The sequence below is a fragment of the Coregonus lavaretus genome (assembly GCF_964263955.1).
Source record: "Coregonus lavaretus genome assembly, chromosome: 30".
NCBI classification, from domain to species: Eukaryota; Metazoa; Chordata; class Actinopteri; order Salmoniformes; family Salmonidae; genus Coregonus; species Coregonus lavaretus.
In genome coordinates, this window is record NC_140017.1 from 38,230,074 (window position 1) to 38,250,451 (window position 20,378).

General features: G+C 46.8%; 1 protein-coding gene across 1 annotated transcript in view; it reads right to left on the reverse strand.

Annotated features, from left to right (window-relative positions):
- Window positions 1-1,447: 1,447 nt before the first annotated feature.
- LOC311106254 (homeobox protein cut-like 1) overlaps window positions 1,448-20,378 on the reverse strand; it is a 121,423-nt gene continuing 102,492 nt past the window's right edge. Inside the window, exons 14-22 of the mRNA XM_084148548.1 lie at window positions 19,250-19,996; window positions 18,667-18,744; window positions 18,248-18,349; window positions 17,361-17,971; window positions 16,383-16,533; window positions 15,252-15,554; window positions 13,264-13,452; window positions 4,436-4,712; window positions 1,448-2,948 (exon numbers count right to left, since the gene is read on the reverse strand). Coding sequence (XP_084004674.1) covers window positions 2,510-2,948; window positions 4,436-4,712; window positions 13,264-13,452; window positions 15,252-15,554; window positions 16,383-16,533; window positions 17,361-17,971; window positions 18,248-18,349; window positions 18,667-18,744; window positions 19,250-19,996 — 2,897 coding nt within the window. The 3' untranslated portion in view covers window positions 1,448-2,509. The remainder of the gene's footprint in view (window positions 2,949-4,435; window positions 4,713-13,263; window positions 13,453-15,251; window positions 15,555-16,382; window positions 16,534-17,360; window positions 17,972-18,247; window positions 18,350-18,666; window positions 18,745-19,249; window positions 19,997-20,378) is intronic.

Below are 20,378 nucleotides of genomic sequence, written 5' to 3' on the forward strand. Positions count from 1 at the left end.
TATGGAGCAGGGTATGGAGCAGGGTATGGAGCAGGGTATGGAGAAGGTTCTGGTTTAGGGCTTTAGTATAAGCCACCATAGGGAAGTCCCAAACGGTTCCCCTGCCTCTCTGTATGTAGCCTGGTACAGCACTCCGTGTTATGGACCAAACCTGGGACTTCCAGTACAGATGATATTGACATCTCTGTGTTGTTTTGTCCAGTTTTCCTGATTTGGCCTGGAAATATGATTTGTGAGGAAAACATTGTCAGAGACCCACTAGGTTAAACAGGTTAAACTGTGATGTGTGCCCTTACTAACCCAGACAATGACACCATATCACTATGTTAGCTACTATGTAGTTTCATCATATATCATGTTTCAACTGTGAGTTAACCATGTTTCATTTTTAAGTAAAAACAGTAACTCTTCTATTTTTAGCTTTTGTAAAAACAATTCCCTAATTTGTACTCTTTAGAGTCAATAGACTATGCAATCTCTTAGTGGCAAACAAATTGCTATATAAAAATCATCCTTGGAGCACACTAGGGGAAAAAGGTGGTTCCTCAGATGAGTGGTGCACCAGAGATCCCGCCCCTCAGCACCATCACATGGCTGTCAGCAGGACCACACAGGGGTCAAAGGTCATTCTTCCCTCAGTAACTATGGAAACTTGGCCTTTTTAGGTTTGATTCTTCTCTTCAGCTGAATCATCTTGCTCCTCAGCCATAGACACACACACAAAATGGAGTAACAAGGTTAAAAAGTCAGCCTGCCCTGTGCGGAGTGAGAAAGGCAAAAGGTTTGTAACAGTCGCTGGAAAGTGTCGGAAAAGAGGTGGCTGGGCATACTACGTGAGGTCACTACGTGAGGGGAGATCTGTGGACAGGACACTGAGGTTTCTCTTCTAAACTAACAGCCCCTGGTCCAGCTCTGTCTGTCTGTGGTGCATCCTGACAGTAACTGGTGGTGTTTGGGGGTACCTGCCAGTAACTGGTGGTGTTTGGGGGTACCTGCCAGTAACTGGTGGTGTTTGGGGGTACCTGCCAGTAACTGGTGGTGTTTGGGGGTACTTGCCAGTAACTGGTGGTGTTTGGGGGTACCTGTCAGTAACTGGTGGTGTTTGGGGGTACCTGCCAGTAACTGGTGGTGTTTGGGGGTACCTGCCAGTAACTGGTGGTGTTTGGGGGTACCTGCCAGTAACTGGTGGTGTTTGGGGGTACCTGTCAGTAACTGGTGGTGTTTGGCGGTACCTGCCAGTAACTGGGGTGTTTGGGGGTACCTGCCAGTAACTGGTGGTGTTTGGGGGTACCTGTCAGTAACTGGTGGTGTTTGGGGGTACCTGCCAGTAACTGGGGTGTTTGGGGGTACCTGCCAGTAACTGGTGGTGTTTGGGGGTACCTGACGGTAACTGGTGGTGTTTGGGGGTACCTGACAGTAACTGGTGGTGTTTGGGGGTACGTGCTAGTAACTGGTGGTGTTTGGGGGTACCTGCCAGTAACTGGTGGTGTTTGGGGGTACCTGCCAGTAACTGGTGGTGTTTGGGGGTACCTGCCAGTAACTGGTGGTGTTTGGGGGTACCTGCCAGTAACTGGTGGTGTTTGGGGGTACCTGCCAGTAACTGGTGGTGTTTGGGGGTACCTGTCAGTAACTGGTGGTGTTTGGCGGTACCTGCCAGTAACTGGGGTGTTTGGGGGTACCTGCCAGTAACTGGGGTGTTTGGGGGTACCTGCTAGTAACTGGTGGTGTTTGGGGGTACCTGTCAGTAACTGGTGGTGTTTGGGGGTACCTGCCAGTAACTGGTGGTGTTTGGGGGTACCTGCCAGTAACTGGTGGTGTTTGGCGGTACCTGCCAGTAACTGGGGTGTTTGGGGGTACCTGCCAGTAACTGGGGTGTTTGGGGGTACCTGCTAGTAACTGGTGGTGTTTGGGGGTACCTGTCAGTAACTGGTGGTGTTTGGGGGTACCTGTCAGTAACTGGTGGTGTTTGGGGGTACCTGCTAGTAACTGGTGGTATTTGGGGGTACCTGCCAGTAACTGGGGTGTTTGGGGGTACCTGCCAGTAACTGGGGTGTTTGGGGGTACCTGTCAGTAACTGGTGGTGTTTGGGGGTACCTGCCAGTAACTGGTGGTGTTTGGGGGTACCTGTCAGTAACTGGTGGTGTTTGGGGGTACCTGCCAGTAACTGGGGTGTTTGGGGGTACCTGCCAGTAACTGGTGGTGTTTGGGGGTACAGTAGGCCCTGTGGCCAGCAGGACGACTAAGTGATTCTCAGTAACAAAACTAAACTCAGTATTCAGAGCCTAAGATTCCCTCCTTTTTGTCTTCTCAGAGTTCATTATATCTTCTTCTCCATCTTGGTTTGGCAACCACTTCTTCTTCTCTCCTTTCTCTCAGGAAAGAGACTGGGTATAAAAATGGCCATTGAGCTTGGCTTTGGCTGTGCCCTCTTCTGTCCAATAGGAGAAGACCAGGGGGACAGTCAAAGGGCAGAGGTTGTGAGGTCATGAGAAGGGGCGTGGGGGGAGGTTCAGAACTCCCACTCAGAGGGGTCTTCCTTGCCAGCAGCCTTCTCCAGTCTGTGGATTATATTGTTGAGGTTGGCAGCTTTCTTCTTGCGCAGGGTATTGTCCCTGGGGTTCTTAGCCGGGGTTGAGGTGTGACTGGAGGGGGCTGAGAGACAGAGACATGCCTCAGGGAGACTGAAGAGGCTGCTGCTGCTGGAGCCCGGCCCGGCCGAGCCTGAGGTAGTGCAGTTTCTCTGGGCAGGGGATCCACCTGACAGCCTGGCTTCAACCCCGGCCTCCATGTCCCGGTCCTCAGAGGCTCCTCTGTGCCCCCCGTGGCGGCCCTCCACCGTGCCGTCTGACTCTGTCCCGTCACAGCTGTCCCCCTCCCCGGCTTTAGCTGCTGCCGCTGACCCTGCAGCCTGAATCTCCTCTATGAAGAGCTCCCTGCGGATACGAGACCTGGGGAGGGACGGAGAGCAGGGGGTTAAGACTAGGTTGGGCGATATTACGACAGCCATCGACGATGGTGAAGACATTGTGATGTGACAGACGATGGTTGTGACAGACGATGGTTGTGACAGACGACGGTTTAGCCTAGTTGAACTTGACTGGCGCCGTGCAGTAAAGCAGTACAAAACGCAGCTCACAGCAGTAATTAGCCTATTCCTATTGGCTGTAGCCTATTTCAATCAATATGTTATATACAGAACGCAAGAGAAGAATGTAGGATAGACAGAGTGGGGAGTTCCACCAAAGCAGCGCAAAATGTCCAGAAATAAAATAAAATATTGTTTCTCTCTCTCTGTCAGATGCATGGGGTCCTTAAGACTATAGCTGTAAATTGTATTTATTTTATTTTTTATTTTTTATAAACAGACACTCCCTAACTATCTTGTGTCCAACGGTAAAATTTTTTTAACGAGTCTACCTTCCCTTTTCTGCCTATTGGAAAGGCAGTGAATACGGCTGAAGGCTACGTTTCGTTTTATTCATGGCTTTCTCCTGACCAAACATTCAATGGAACAGTGTTCCATTTCTCAAAGGTATTGTAATAGCATAAAAATGCAAGGTAGCCAGGGGACCAATAACGAGAGAGAGAACAAACCATATCAATAGCCTATAGAAACATCGAATGACCAGTTTAATCAAGTTACAGCTTATTAAGAAAGATATGATCCCACGCGGGCCGGGAAAATCCCTCCATGTGAGGTTGAAAACCAAATGTCCTCATTTCTCCTACTGGCCTATCATAAAAGCTTTAATACAAGCTAAGGTTATGAACAGTAGCTTATTTCCCCAAAAATTCACGCCTACGTAGGTGTTGTCCTAAAGTTGTTGTGGCTTTCAAAAATTACAAGAATGACAGTCTATGGCCTAAGCCTTGGATATTCTCATCAATCACAGCTTTATGAGAGACAGAACAAACAATATGATTTATTTATATATTATTTTCTGACACAAATAAAGCGTTATTATTATCCAGTGGTGAAGACGGTAGACTGTGTCTCTCCAGGCCATGATGTCACTACGGTAAGACAGCCCCGTTCCTCATCAGACAGTCACTGCTCCATCATGTGTTGGGGCCACAGACGGACACAGAACACACACACCCACACACCCGGACACAAGCACAACCACACCCACCCACACACACACACACACACACCTACTCCACCACCAGAAAGGATTACTAGAACAGATTTGCCATTGCCTGCACTTAGCCTCTTGTTTTAACAGCATTATCTTTCGTCCAGTCGCATTTGATTTTGCGCTATATCCCAACTGCTGTGTTGGCAAATTTTTGTATTTATAGACCTTCTACAACAGTAAGGAAAATAGCATCGTACATCACCATATTTGATGGGCAGATAATCCCGGTAGAACAAAGGTTGACGTCGGCCATCTCTAACGGGTTGCTGTCATACTTTGCAGTGAAGTAAACTGACCTGTAGTTGTGGAACCAGTTGATGACGGTGCTGGTCTTGAGGTTGAGCTGGGAGGCCAGCTCCTCAATGGTTTTGGGGGACGGGTAGGGCTTCTCCTGGTAAGCACTCTTCAGAGCCTCCTTCTCCTCGGGACCCAGGACCACCCGGACTTTCTTCTGGTACTGCTGAGGAGGCCGCTGGTGCTGGGGGCTGGAGCTCTGGAGGAAGTCCGGCCCTGCCAGGCCACCGTCCACAGAATGGCCGTCACTCAGCGAGCTGTGGCGCCTCTTCAGGTAGGCTGCGGAGAGACAGGGAGAGGATGAGATATCGTTGTAGATAAACACAGTGTACTGGTACCAACACCCACTAGGGGGCGGTAATGTCTAACTTCAGCAATACATGGACAGAGTCAGCCTCTGAAAACACCACAGGCTACAAATGTGCAAATGACAGCATGGATTTGACATTTTCTAATCTCCTACAGTACAGTACACACTGATCCAATGAGCTGATAAAAGTGTTCCACTACACAGGGTCAGCTCATTGTTTGTCTGCCTTTCCTCCCAGCTCTGCTATTGGCCAGGTCCCCACTGCTCTATTCTGACCTCTGACCTCTGATCAGTGACTAGGGCCAACTTCACCCTTCTGCCTGCGCTCAGTGAGCTCCAACATGTGGTGCAGCCTCTCACCTCCAGGCCTGCTGTGGGCATTGTCATGACTGTCCTGCGAGGATCCAAATGGGCAGATCAGGTTTGCAGGGAGAGCTTACTCCAGATCTCCTCCCACCCGCAGAGGGGGGGGAGGGGGGGGGGGGACTGTGGGGTTTTGACACCTCACGGCCTGTCGTAAATATAAGGAGAAGGAGTCTCTCTCTCCCCCTCCAGTATTAACGAAAGGAATGTCTTTGTTTACAGACTTTTCCCGCCGAAACTCTTAACACGTTCTAAAGCGAATACTGCAACAATATTTCTAACGTAGAACGTGGGGAATGTTCAGAGGCGATCTAAAGAATAATAATGTAATATGGGTTATTTTGTGATGTCATTAAAAATGTTCTAAAGGAAATACTGTGACTTGAAAAGTAAAAGTATACACACTAACTGTGTGAAGTGTCCATCCTCTACGCTGTGTATGAAGTATGAACAATGATGAAAGTGTTTTTGTTAAGAGAGGGATGTGATCTTAGAAACTATACGAGGAAATTGTTTCTCTAACTTTGTACAAGTGAGTAGTCACCGCCCCCACTTGAGTGAGGTCAGAGAGCGTGTCAGCGTGACGGAACCGTCCCTTGTTCGACCAGAGTGCATAAAGGCTTAGTAGAGAAATGAACCTTTAGACCAGAAAGACGTGGAACATATGAGACCAGAACATCGCCAGGCTGCAGCTGCATGTGTAAAGTTGTTTAAACTCTGAATAACAACACGAGGTGGAGAAGGAAACTCCCCTCTCAGACAATCACTGGTACGGCTGATTAGCTGTCCTAAGTACAATATCTGGAAAAGTGAATTTAAGTGGGACCATCCTACTAAGCTACTCTCATCGCCCCACTGGGGAACCATGGACACGGCTGGCTAGCCTATCTTCACAGAACCAATCTTCCAGAACGAGTGGAAGGAAAATCCATTCTGTAGTTCTGTTCAGGACTACATGACAAGTCACCGGACAACTACAGAGGCCCACAACAGTAGAAGGAGATGAAGTTGCGTGGAAAAAGGAATGGGGGGGCGAAATATACTTCTCCCATGGGCTAAGAAACTCAAAAGGGGTGATGATATTAATTAACAGTAATTTCGATCCGAATGTGCAAATTTTCCAAAGAGATACGCAAGGTAGATTATTTTAAATATGTTATTGGCCAATAAACAAATATGGCTCATTAACCTTTATGGACCAAATAATGATGATCCACACTTCTTAGAAAATATATTTAATACATTATCGACCTTGCAAGCAATTCAAGACTCTATTATTATGGTGGGAGAATATAATACCGTTTTAAATAGCTCAATGGACCGTAAAGGAAATCACACTACAAACAATCACCCTCATGCTCTTAAGGAAATCGTGAATGTCATGGATACATTAGAACTAGTAGATATATGGAGGCTTAAATATCCTGATCTAGTGAGATATACATGGCGGAGAATCAATCAAGCTAGTCGTCTTGACTTCTTTCTTATGTCATTCTCGTTGGCACCAAAAGTTTAAAAAGTGTTGATAGGGGACAGAATGCGGTCGGACCATCATATAATTGGCATATACATTACTCTTACTGAATTTCCACGTGGGCGAGGATATTGGAAATTTTATCAAAGCCTATTGGATGATAACTTGTTTTTAACTAGGACAGAGGCATTTATAACTGATTTTTTTCCGACATAACATAGGTACAGCAAATCCCCTTATTGTATGGGACACCTTTAAATGTGCCTTTAGAGGCCATGCAATTCAGTACTCATCTCGAAAACAAAAGCAATTTAGGTCAAAAGAGTCCACACTAACAAAGGAAATAGAAGGTCTAACAGAACAGATAGACAGCAATAAAAACTGTAACACAGAGGCTCTGAATAAATTGGAGGAAAAACTAAAAGAAATGGAGAAACTTATTCAAGAAAGATCAAGTGTAATATATTATAAAAATAAAGCAAACTGGATGGAATATGGGGAAAAATGCACCAAATTCTTTTTAATCTTCAACATAGAAATACTACCGAAAATAATTTATTGAAACTGGTTACAAAGGACGGAGTCACCCATGATTCACCAAATTATATTTTGAAGGAGGAAACAAAGTACTTTAAGCATATGTTTTCGTTTCAGTCGCCTCCATCTCCTCTAACTGAAGCTAATTGTAGAGATTGTTTTTCTATTGATAATGTAAAATTAACAGCCATACAGAAAGACTCATGTGAAGGTGAAATTACAGAGGAGGAACTTCTGGATGCAATTAAAGACTTTAAGTCCGGGAAAACTCCAGGGTTGGATGGCATACCAGTCGAGGTATACCAAACCTTTTTTGATATACTCAGAGGACTGTTATTAGCATGTTTTAACCACTCCTATGTAAATGGTAGACTATCTGACACTCAAGAAGAAGGTCTGATCTCATTATTACTGAAACAGGATACAAGTGGAAAATATAAAGATCCACTCCATTTACAAAATTGGAGGCCCCTTACACTTCAGTGTTGTGATGCAAAAATCCTAGCAAAATGTATAGCGCATAGAATGAAAAAGGTATTGTCGGACATTATTCATTCTAATCAGACAGGTTTTTTTACATGGACGATACATTGGAGATAATATAAGGCAAGTACTGGAAACAATAGAACACTATGAAAAATCTGGGAAACCAGGCCTGCTATTCATAGCAGACTTTGAAAAGGCATTTGATAAAGTACGACTGGAGTTTATATATAAATGCCTGGAGCATTTCAATTTTGGACAATCTCTTATAAATTGGGTTAAAATCATGTATAGTAACCCTAGGTGTAAAATTGTAAATAATGGCTATTTCTCAGAAAGTTTTAAACTGTCAAGAGGAGTGAAACAAGGTTGTCCACTATCGGCATATCTATTTATTATTGCCATCGAGATGTTAGCTATTAAAATCAAATCCAACAATAATATCAAGGGATTACAAATCCAGGGCTTAAAAACACAGGTGTCATTGTACGCTGATGATTCATATATTTTTTTAAATCCACAACTTGAATCACTCCAAAGCCTCATAGAGGATCTAGATACATTTTCTAACCTCTCTGGATTACAACCAAATTATGATAAATGTACTATATTACGTATTGGAGCACTAAAAAATAAAAATGTTACATTACCATGTAGTTTACCAATAAAATGGTCTGATTGTGATGTGGATATACTCGGAATACATATCCCAAAGGAAATAAATGATCTCACTCCAATATGTTTTAATAGAAAGTTAGCAAAAATAGATTAGATCTTTCTACCATGGAAAGGAAGATACCTGTCAATTTGTGGAAAAACCACCCTGATTTACTCTTTAGTATTATCCCAGTTTACCTATTTGCTTATGGTCTTGCCTACGCCTAGCGAACAGTTTTTCAAATTATATGAGAAAAAAATATTCCATTTTATTTGGAACGGCAAGCCAGACAAAATTAAACGGGCATATTTATATAATGAATATGAATTAGGAGGACAGAAATTATTAAATATTAAAGCATTAGACCTATCACTAAAAGCTTCAGTCATACAAAAGTTATACTTAAATCCGAACTGGTTCTCTAGCAAACTAGTAAGATTGTCTCACCCTATATTCAAGAAGGAACTTTTTCCCTTTATTCAGATTACAACGCCTCACTTTCAGGTATTTGAAAAGGAAATCTCCCAAATATCACTATTTCTAAAACAAGCCATAGAAAGTTGGTTGCAATTTCAATTTAATCCTCCAGAAATGACAGAACAAATATTGCAACAAATATTGTGGTTAAACTGAAATATACTAATTGATAAAAAAACAGTTATTTTCTTAAAAAAGGTATAATCTTCGTAAATTATATTATCGGTAGGAATGGTGGAGTTATGTCGCACATGCAGCTAACAAAAACATATGGAAATGTCTGCTCTACCCAAACTTACAATCAAATAATTGCAGCATTACCGCAAAAATGGAAGAGGAAAGTGGAAGGAGGAAAAAGTAAGGAACTTGTCTGTCAGCCTTGCATTAAAGAACATAATTGGTTAAAGAAAATTGTGATAAATAAAAAAGTATATCAGTTTCATTTAAGGACCAAAAGATTGACAGCCGTCCCATATAGATTGCAAAATAGTTGGGAAGAGATTTTTGACGTACCGATTCCATGGCATAGTGTTTATGAACTGATACGCAAAACGATACCGGATTCAAAACTTAGAATTGTTCAATTTAAATTATTATATAAAATTCTTGCTACCAATAGAATGTTATTTATATGGGGGATACAATCTTCCCAGCTCTGCAGATTGGCTGTGAAGAGACAGAATCATTAGATCATTTGTTTTGGTACTGTCCATTTGTAGCTTGTTTCTGGACACAGGTCCAGGACTGGCTGAAGGATTGCAATATTTGCATGGAGCTGACCCTGCAGATAGCACTACTGGGTAATCTGAAAAGTCATAGTCAATCGATCAATAATAATACTTTTAGCAAAGATGTTTATTTTCAATTTACAATCTGTAGAAACAATGAGAATAGAAAGGTTCAGAACTTTTGTAAAACATCACAGTAGAAAAATAAAATGCAAATTAATTACTTAAAAATCATACAATGTGATTTTCTGGATTTTTGTTTTAGATTCCGTCTCTCACAGTTGAAGTGTACCTATGATAAAAATTACAGACCTCTACATGCTTTGTAAGTAGGAAAACCTGCAAAATTGGCAGTGTATCAAATACTTGTTCTCCCCACTGTATGTGTGTATATATATATACACACATACAGTGTAAAATAAAGGGAACACTTAAACAACACAATGTAACTCCAAGTCAATCACACTTCTGTGAAATCAAACTGTTCACTTAGGAAGCAACACTGATTGACAATACATTTCACATGCTGTTGTGCAAATGGAATAGACAACAGGTAGAAATTATAGGCAATTAGCAAGACACCCCCAATAAAGGACTGGTTTTGCAGGTGGTGACCACAGACCACTTCTCAGTTCCTATGCTTCCTGGCTGATGTTTTGGTCACTTTTGAATGCTGGCGGTGCTTTCACTCTAGTGGTAGCATGAGACGGAGTCTACAACCCACACAAGTGGCTCAGGTAGTGCAGCTCATCCAGGATGGCACATCAATGCGAGCTGTGGCAAGAAGGTTTGCTGTGACTGTCAGCGTAGTGTCCAGAGCATGGAGGCGCTACCAGGAGACAGGCCAGTACATCAGGAGACGTGGAACAGGCCGTAGGAGGGCAACAACCCAGCAGCAGGACTGCTACCTCCGCCTTTGTGCAAGGAGGAGCAGGAGGAGCACTGCCAGAGCCCTGCAAAATGACCTCCAGCAGGCCACAAATGTGCATGTGTCTGCTCAAACGGTCAGAGACAGACTCCATGAGGGTGGTATGAGGGCCCGACGTCCACAGGTGGGGGTTGTGCTTACAGCCCAACACCGTGCAGGACGTTTGGCATTTGCCAGAGAACACCAAGATTGTCTACTGGCGCCCTGTGCTCTTCACAGATGAAAGCAGGTTCACACTGAGCACGTGACAGACGTGACAGAGTCTGGAGACGCCGTGGAGAACGTTCTGCTGCCTGCAACATCCTCCAGCATGACCGGTTTGGCGGTGGGTCAGTCATGGTGTGGGGTGGCATTTCTTTGGGGGGCCGCACAGCCCTCCATGTGCTCGCCAGAGGTAGCCTGACTGCCATTAGGTACCGAGATGAGATCCTCAGAACCCTTGTGAGACCATATGCTGGTGCGGTTGGCCCTGGGTTCCTCCTAATGCAAGACAATGCTAGACCTCATGTGGCTGGACTGTGTCAGCAGTTCCTGCAAGAGGAAGGCATTGATGCTATGGACTGGCCCGCCCGTTCCCCAGACCTGAATCCAATTGAGCACATCTGGGACATCATGTCTCGCTCCATCCACCAACGCCACGTTGCACCACAGACTGTCCAGGAGTTGGCGGATGCTTTAGTCCAGGTCTGGGAGGAGATCCCTCAGGAGACCATCCGCCACCTCATCAGGAGCATGCCTGGCGTTGTAGGGAGGTCATACAGGCACGTGGAGGCACGTGGAGGCCACACACACTACTGAGCCTCATTTTGACTTGTTTTAAGGACATTACATCAAAGTTGGATCAGCCTGTAGTGTGGTTTTCCACTTTAATTTTGAGGGTGACTCCAAATCCAGACCGCCATGGGTTGATACATTTGATTTCCATTGATAATTTTTGTGTGATTTTGTTGTCAGCACATTCAACTATGTAAAGAAAAAAGTATTTAATAAGATTATTTCATTCATTCAGATCTAGGATGTGTTATTTTAGTGTTCCCTTTATTTTTTTGAGCAGTATATATATATATATATATATATATATATATATATATATATATATATATATATGTGTGTGTGTGTATATAAAAAAACAGAAGACTTGTTGTAACTGTTGGACAATCAGAGCCTTACGAGCGAGCTGTGAGTTGGCCCGACCAACTCCCTTTCCAGGGTGGCCCAGTTCAGAGAGCGAGAGCTACACGGCAGCACCTCACGTAAATACATTCATTATTTCTTACTCCAAGCGGGCGGCGGTTCGAGTGCAAAGTACAGGAGAAATATAAGTGAGAGTAGTTTCTAAATGTACCAACGTTAAGTGTCTCTGTCCCGGTCTCTCTACCTCTTTCTCTTTTGTAACAAGCAGTCATGTTGTTGTCAGTCTGCTAGGGACCTGTTGTTCATGTATTAAGTGTGGATGTTATCCTGTGTTACCATTTAGTTAGCTAGTAAATAAATAATTAAACCAATCTGTGTAGTACTGAATCATAAGTAAGGCTGGGGTTTTTGCAGATGCAAGGAGGTTACGACGTTCAGAATGATGATATGATAAGAGGTTATGATTAATAAGTTGACTGTTTATCGATGATAGACCTTCTAGAGTTTAATTCGGGAGATGGTAACTCTTTAAACAACTGCTCTCGTGGTGCCCCAAATCCTAATGAGTTAATTGTTACATGATTAATTTAAAATTGGGTAACAATTAAACATAGTTAATTAGAGAAATAACAGTCATCAGATTACTGTTAAAAGTCACGTCACGACAGCATGCTCAGTGTGAGGGGTCAGGTGTCACTAACAGCCTGCACAGAGACAGCTGGGGAAGCCAGGCCTGGTCCGAGATCTGTTTGTGCTTTTGCCAACTCCATTGACTAGCAAATCATGTTTTACAAACAGCTGAAGTCCATTACTTTTGCTCTTCTGCCCTTTCTCTCATATCTATCTATAGTACAGCCTGAGAGAGGAACAGAGCAATGCAACATCATCGCTCTGTTTCTACCTTTAAGTCTCACAAGGGAGAGATAAATGATGGGGAAACCAGGAAGCAGGGGATGAAATCAAACAGGAGGCAGTTGATGAATGCAACCAGGAGGCAGTGGATGAATGGAACCACGAAGCAGCGGATTAATGGAACCAGGAAGCAGCGGATGAATGGAACCAGGAAGCAGTGGATGAATGGAACAGTGCTGAAAGGGGAGGAACCAGGAAGCAGCTCATGAATGGAACAGTGCTGAAAGGGGAGGAACCAGGAAGCAGCTGAGGAATGGAACCAGGAAGCAGCGGATGAATGGAACCAAGAAGCAGGGGATGAATGGAACCAGGAAGCAGCGGATGAATGGACCCAGGAAGCAGCGGATGAATGGAACCAAGAAGCAGGGGATGAATGGAACCAGGAAGCAGCGGATGAATGGACCCAGGAAGCAGCGGATGAATGGACCCAGGAAGCAGCGGATGAATGGAACCAAGAAGCAGCGGATGAATGGAACCAGGAAGCAGTGGATGAATGGACCCAGGAAGCAGCGGATGAATGGAACCAGGAAGCATCGGATGAATGGAACCAGGAAGCAGCGGATGAATGGAACCAGGAAGCAGTGGATGAATGTAACCAGGAAGCAGTGGATGAATGGAACAGTGCAGTAACGGGAGGAACCAGGAAGCAGTAGATGAATGGAACATTTTTATTGATGATGATGAAGATGGAGGATGAAGACTGTCAGTGGGCCCATGGAGGGTCACATGATGTCACATCCAATAAAGCATGTGATTGTCCGTGTCCATAATCGGTCCTATCAGCACATCGGGGTGTGTTTGGTCTGTCTGTCTGTGAGATCATTACCTTTTTTCTCCAGTCGTTTCATGTCCATCAGCTTCTCCACTTTGTGTGGGTCCTGCAGCCAGAGCTGCATGCGGACGAAGGGCTCACGTCCCTTTAGACTGAGCTTGTGCCAGGGCTTGGGCCGAGCCAGCAGATCAGACACCGAGCCCTGGGTCAGACCCAGGATACTCTCCCCAAACAGACGCTGCCCTGGGGGGAGAGAGGGTAGAGCGACAGGGGGTCAGGCTGGAGGTCTGAATAGACCACCATGGATTGGGAAATCCAAGCTTGTATTTGGAGATAATTCATGAATAATCTAAAGGAAAAAAGAGATTGGGTGAAACTAAGAGAGAACGACAAAGAAGGAAAATAGAAAATAGACAAATAGGTGAGGAGAGAGGAGGAAGGAGAAAACAGAGAGGAGGAAGGAGAAAACAGAGAGGAGGAAGGAGAAAACAGAGAGGAGGAAGGAGAAAACAGAGAGAGGAGGAAGGAGAAAACAGAGAGAGGAGGAAGGAGAAAACAGAGAGAGGAGGAAGGAGAAAACAGAGAGGAGGAAGGAGAAAACAGAGAGAGGAGGAAGGAGAAAACAGAGAGAGAGGAGGAAGGAGAAAACAGAGAGGAGGAAGGAGAAAACAGAGAGGAGGAAGGAGAAAACAGAGAGGAGGAATGAGAAAACAGAGAGAGGAGGAAGGAGAAAACAGAGAGAGAGAAGGAAGGAGAAAACAGAGAGGAGGAAGGAGAAAACAGAGAGAGGAGGAAGGAGAAAACAGAGAGAGAGAAGGAAGGAGAAAACAAACAGAGAGGAGGAAGGAGAAAACAGAGAGGAGGAAGGAGAAAACAGACAGAGAGGAGGAAGGAGAAAACAGAGAGGAGGAAGGAGAAAACAGAGAGAGGAGGAAGGAGAAAACAGAGAGAGAGAAGGAAGGAGAAAACAGAGAGAAGGAAGGAGAAACAGAGAGGAGGAAGGAGAAAACAGAGAGAGAGAGGAGGAAGGAGAAAACAGAGAGAGAGAGGAGGAAGGAGAAACAGAGAGGAGGAAGGAGAAAACAGAGAGGAGGAAGGAGAAAACAGAGAGGAGGAAGGAGAAAACAGAGAGAGAGAGGAGGAAGGAGAAAACAGAGAGGAGGAAGGAGAAAACAGAGAGAGAGAAGGAAGGACAAAACAGAGAGAGAAGGAATGAGAAAACAGAGAGAGAGGAGGAAGGAGAAAACAGAGAGGAGGAAGGAGAAAACAGAGAGAGGAGGAAGGAGAAAACAGAGAGAGGAGGAAGGAGAAAACAGAGAGAGAGGAGGAAGGAGAAAACAGAGAGGAGGAAGGAGAAAACAGAGAGGAGGAAGGAGAAAACAGAGAGAGAGAAGGAAGGAGAAAGCAGAGAGGAGGAAGGAGAAAACAGAGAGAGGAGGAAGGAGAAAACAGAGAGAGAGAAGGAAGGAGAAAACAAACAGAGAGGAGGAAGGAGAAAACAGAGAGGAGGAAGGAGAAAACAGAGAGAGAGAAGGAAGGAGAAAACAGAGAGAAGGAAGGAGAAAACAGAGAGAAGGAAGGAGAAAACAGAGAGAGAGGAGGAATGAGAAAACAGAGAGGAGGAAGGAGAAAACAGAGAGAGGAGGAAGGAGAAAACAGAGAGAGAGAAGGAAGGAGAAAACAGAGAGGAGGAAGGAGAAAACAGAGAGAGAGGAGGAAGGAGAAAACAGAGAGAGGAGGAAGGAGAAAACAGAGAGAGAGAGGAGGAAGGAGAAAACAGAGAGGAGGAAGGAGAAAACAGAGAGGAGGAAGGAGAAAACAGAGAGGAGGAAGGAGAAAACAGAGAGGAGGAAGGAGAAAACAGAGAGAGAGAGAGGAGGAAGGAGAAAACAGAGAGGAGGAAGGAGAAAACAGAGAGGAGGAAGGAGAAAACAGAGAGAGAGAAGGAAGGAGAAAACAGAGAGGAGGAAGGAGAAAACAGAGAGAGAAGGAAGGAGAAAACAGAGAGAGAGAAGGTACACTAAAAGGTCTGTGAGTCTCACCAAGGTTGTTATCGGTCAGCACCTCCTTGACCTTCTTGGTGAGGACGTAGGTGTCCAGTTCTGGGGACATGGCTATCGTCTCCTGGATGCTGAGGCCTGTGATGGGGCCGGGGAGGGGCAGGGGCGTGCCAGGCTGGGACTCCCCCCCTGAGGGCTCACCAGATGGGGGCTCCAGAGACGGGGCCGGGGGGGGCAGAGGGTCCCGGTCCCCCCCTAAACCATTGAGTGACTCCTCAGCAGAGCTCAGTGGAGACTCCGGGGCAGGGCTGCAGCTGGCTGAGGTCTGGCTGGGAGTGCCCTCTGCTGGAGAAGAGAGGAAACACAGGGTAGGAGCAGACAGTACAGTAGGTTACACAGGAGGAAGAAGGATTTTAAGTGTTTTCTTAATCTTGGTCCTGGGCACCCAAAGGGGGCAAATTTTTTTGTTTTTGACCTGGCACTTTTCAACGGCTTGATGATGAGTGGAATGAGGTGTGTAGTGCCAGGGACATCATAGAGCACACTGCAGTCAACAAGCCCAGACAGAAGGAAACCCCCTCAAAGCCCTCAGTGTTGGCAGGTCTGACTGAGTACCCAATAGGTATTAACAATGTGGCTGAATCTCCTCTAAACTCATTGGAAGACCTTGTCCAGTTCCTTCAGATCGGCAAACAACAAAAGGGGTGTATTCACAGGGTATCTGCATCTATCCCTTCTCCCTCTTCATCTCTCTCCCCTCCCATAATCCCCTCTGTCCCCTCCCTGTCTCTGTTCTGTTTTGCAGAAGGCTGGAATGGAGCAGTCATGGAGAATTGTCAGTGTAGATGATGTCCTCTTTACGCCTGGAGAGAGACATACTCTGCTGCCATCTCCCACCCAGAGGCCTGACACCAGGGCTGGGGAGGGAGAAGGGAGGGGGGGACAGGCTGACATGATGGCAGCAACCCACAGCTATCAACAGGCTAAGAGAGCAGTGCTCTCACCCAGGGCTGTGTGTGAAGCTGTATGAGCCAGCAGTGTAATGGTGTTCATTTACAGCTCAGCAGTTGACTGTAAATTGAGGTGGGCCTGATTGAGAGATGATCGTCAGCCATACATACGTCTGTCAGTTGTTTGTCAAGACACAGTACACACACACACACAGTCCATTACCTTGGTTGTGAGCAGGCTCGATGTGTGTGTTCTGGCCCAGATCACCGTTCAGCCACAGCTGCATGCGGAGGCCTCTGGAAGTAATCTTGCTCCAGGGTTTACGACCAGACCCCAGGCCGTCACACATACTTCCTAGAGACAGAGACAGTGCCTAACACACACACACACACACACACACACACACACACACACACACACACACACACACAATAAAACGTCAGTCACTCATACACATTATGGAATGGCTAAACAGATACAGAGGCATAAGCTCACACACACATTAACTAGGTTAAGTATATTCTGAATTGTATTGGGATCAAAACTGATTGATAACTTCAGAGCTGGGTTGATTTAAATGAAGGCTGTGAGACACTAACAGACAAAATGGGAGTGTGGATGGCTGTGATGAATGATGACAGACAAAGGTAAGCTGGCAGACACTCCAGATCCCCCCCCTCTCGCTCTTCAGTAGTGAGTCACTGTTCTCAACCAGGCCTCTCTTCAGTAGTGAGTCACTGTGTTCTCAACCAGGCCTCTCTTCAGTAGTGAGTCACTGTGTTCTCACCAGGCCTCTCTTCAGTAGTGAGTCACTGTGTTCTCACCAGGACTCTCTTCAGTAGTGAGTCACTGTGTTCTCACCAGGCCTCTCTTCAGTAGTGAGTCACTGTGTTCTCACCAGGACTCTCTTCAGTAGTGAGTCACTGTGTTCTCACCAGGCCTCTCTTCAGTAGTGAGTCACTGTGTTCTCACTCAGGTCTCTCTTCAGTAGTGAGTCACTGTGTTCTGACCCAGGCCTCTCTTCAGTAGTGAGTCACTGTGTTCTCACTCAGGCCTCTTCAGTAGTGAGTCACTGTGTTCTCACCAGGCCTCTCTTCAGTAGTGAGTCACTGTGTTCTCACCCAGGCCTCTCTTCAGTAGTGAGTCACTGTGTTCTCACCCAGGGCTGGTGTGTGTGTATATTCTGACTGTGGTACTCACCTCTTTAGAGTCCTCCTGGGTGTGGTTCTCCTCTCCCCCCGGTGCAGGTGTAGCACTGCAGGCCTGGGTGTGGTTCTCCTCTCCCCCCGGTGCAGGTGTAGCACTGCAGGCCTGGGTGTGGTTCTCCTCTCCCCCCAGTGTGGGTTTATCTCTGCGGGGGTCTGGGTTCATGTTGCTCCACCACTGCTCCCTCCAGTGCACCCCTCCAGCCCGGGCAGACCCCTCGGAGCTCCGACCCAGCCTGGGCACCCCGTCAGCCAGGCCGTCTGGCATCGACACTCCCCTGTCCTCCCTCTTCACACTAGAGCTGAAGTCCATGACTGTAGAGGGCGAGGAGGGGGAGACTGGGAGGGTGGTGGGGGGTTTCTTCAGGGAGAGAGCCAGGGGGGTGGAGGCAGGGAAGGAGGCAGCCAGATGGGAGACGAGTACGTCCCTCTGGGAGGAAGAGGAGGAAGAGGAGGCTTTGAGGATGGGTTCCACAGCAGCCTTTTGGGCCTCCATCTCTCTTCGAGCTTGCTTTAGGATGGATCGGATGGCCTCGTCCGAACCACCACCTCCTCCTCCTGCTCCTCTCAGCCCCCCACCAGGGGAAGTACCATGGGAGAAGTCTGCTGGACGGAGAAAGAAGACAACGGATATCAGAGACAGTATCTCTCGCACGCACGCACGCACGCACGCACGCACGCACACGCACACACACACACACACACACACACACGCTAACAGCCAATACTGAATAAAGTGAGAGTACTACCTTCTTAGACCTTTGAATAAGACAAACAGAATGTGACAAGAAAGACCACTATATATATATATATGGATAATGGATCATCAAGGGACAACTGTCATCCTATTCCACCATAGTGCAGAGAGGAGAGGACACTCACCAGATTTCTGCACCTGCAGCTCTCTTTTGGCCTGCTCCAGGATAGACTTGATGGCCTCGTCTGAACCACACTCCGGAGTACGGATACATATGGTGATGTTACCTGGACAAGGGGAGAGGGAGGGAGGTTAGACATACCACCAAGTGAAAGGTAATTTCAAACAGGTACTGTTTACAAAGGCACAGTATTATAGTCGATCTACAGAGATATTACAGCAAGACGCCCCACCCCCCACATAGACAGACAGACGTCACCCTACAGCTGAAACCGACTGTCTGCTCATTCTCTAAATTATACACGTTGGCCTTCCTCTGATGCACGTCCCACTGTGGGGGGGGGGTTACATGCACAACACAGGCACACATCATCCAAAGCCACGCCACAAGGACAGAAACAGAAGTGTGTGTGTAGGGACAGACCTGTCCGCGAGGCTTGGTCAGAGCTGGCTCTCCGCTTCGGTGTGTCCTGTGCACGGCTAAGGGGTTGGCCTGGGCCCTCTGTCAAAACAAAAAACACACGTTGCTTCAACTTCAACGCCAACTTTCTGCTTCGATGTGCACCTGTATTTAAATTTTATCAATAAAGCATGTTCCACAAAACATAGCTACTGAACTGTACGACAGGGTAAACATAGGACTGACAGCTTAAACAGAGGGTTAAGGCAGTTAAAGAAGGTCTGTCTGTCCACTCCCTGAAAACACACAGAGCAGAGATCAAATGATCTGACGCGGAGACAGCAGGTATGGCCGATCGAATGTGACTGTGGTAAACTGTAGCCCTGCCCTCCTGTTTGGTCAATACCGTTGATGTGTGAAGGTTTCAGTATTGATCATGGATGGTTAAGGGAGGCTTGGAGGCCTTTCTGGATGACTAAAGCAGCAGACCCTCACTGACAGACACAGGTGTGACGCAAGACAACTAATAGATAGACCATATTAACAGAGGAAAGGTTTGTGAAAACACACACACACACAGACAGACAGACAGACAGACATGCCTCACCTCTCTGCCGTCCCTGTATGCTGCGTAATGCCAGGATGTTCTGCTCATCAGACAGGAACTGCCTCATCTTGTGGAAGGGCTCTTTCCCCCGGATGGTCAGCTTGCTCCAGGGTTTGGGCCGAGCCAGGATCTCACTGACCGAGCCCTGGGACAGGCCCAGTACATAGTGGCCAAACACCCGCTGGCCAATGTTGTGTTTAATCAGCTGCTCCTTGATCTGCCGGGCGATCTCTGAGGTGTCCATGTCCTCCCCATCAGACACACTGCCCCCGGTCCCCTCCGACTGGCTGGGAGAGGGGGACGGGGCACTGCCACTACCGCTCACATCTGGGCCTGCAGGAGACTGCTGGGGGGGCAGGGGGCTGGCTGAGAGGGGGACAGAGCTAGACCCTGGGCCAGGGGTGGAGGTAGGGGTGTAGTGGACAGGGGCGAACAGCAGAGCTGCTCCCTGAGTGGACTCCTGCAGGGCTTTGGAGTAGAACGTCTGCATGAGCTGGCGCTGCAGGAGGGAGTTGAGGGACATCTTGCCCCCCACCAGAGGGAAAGGGGGGCTGTAGAAGTCCTGGCCGATACCCGTGGGGGTGAAGGGGTGTGTCCCGTTGGTGGTGGAGGTGTTAGGGGGGTCGGAGAGGATCCGGGGCAGGAGGAGCTGGGGGGAGTGGGGGAGAAGAGGAGGAGGCAGGGAGGGGGTACTGGGTGTGGTGGTCTCCTCCACGGACACCTCTTTCCCTTTCCGCCCGGCTGACCCTACAAGAAAGGTCAAACACAATGCATTATGGGGGAGTCAACAAAAAAGGGATCGGAAAATACAAAAACTAAAAAAAGGTTATTTATTACGTTTATTTTTTAATAAATTGATTTTCTCTCTCTCTTCTTTGCTAAACCCCCCAGACAAGATGCACATGCATTTGTGATTTGAACCTTTCTTGTAAGCGACAACCTGGAAGAAAAAAGGAAGCACTTAAATCAGTCAAAATGGCTGCTGCCCAGCCCTGAGTCTGCCAGGCAGGGAGGGGTCCAGTCAGCATCCCTGAGTCTGCCAGGCAGGGAGGGGTCCAGTCAGCAGCCCTGAGTCTGCCAGGCAGGGAGGGGTCCAGTCAGCATCCCTGAGTCTGCCAGGCAGGGAGGG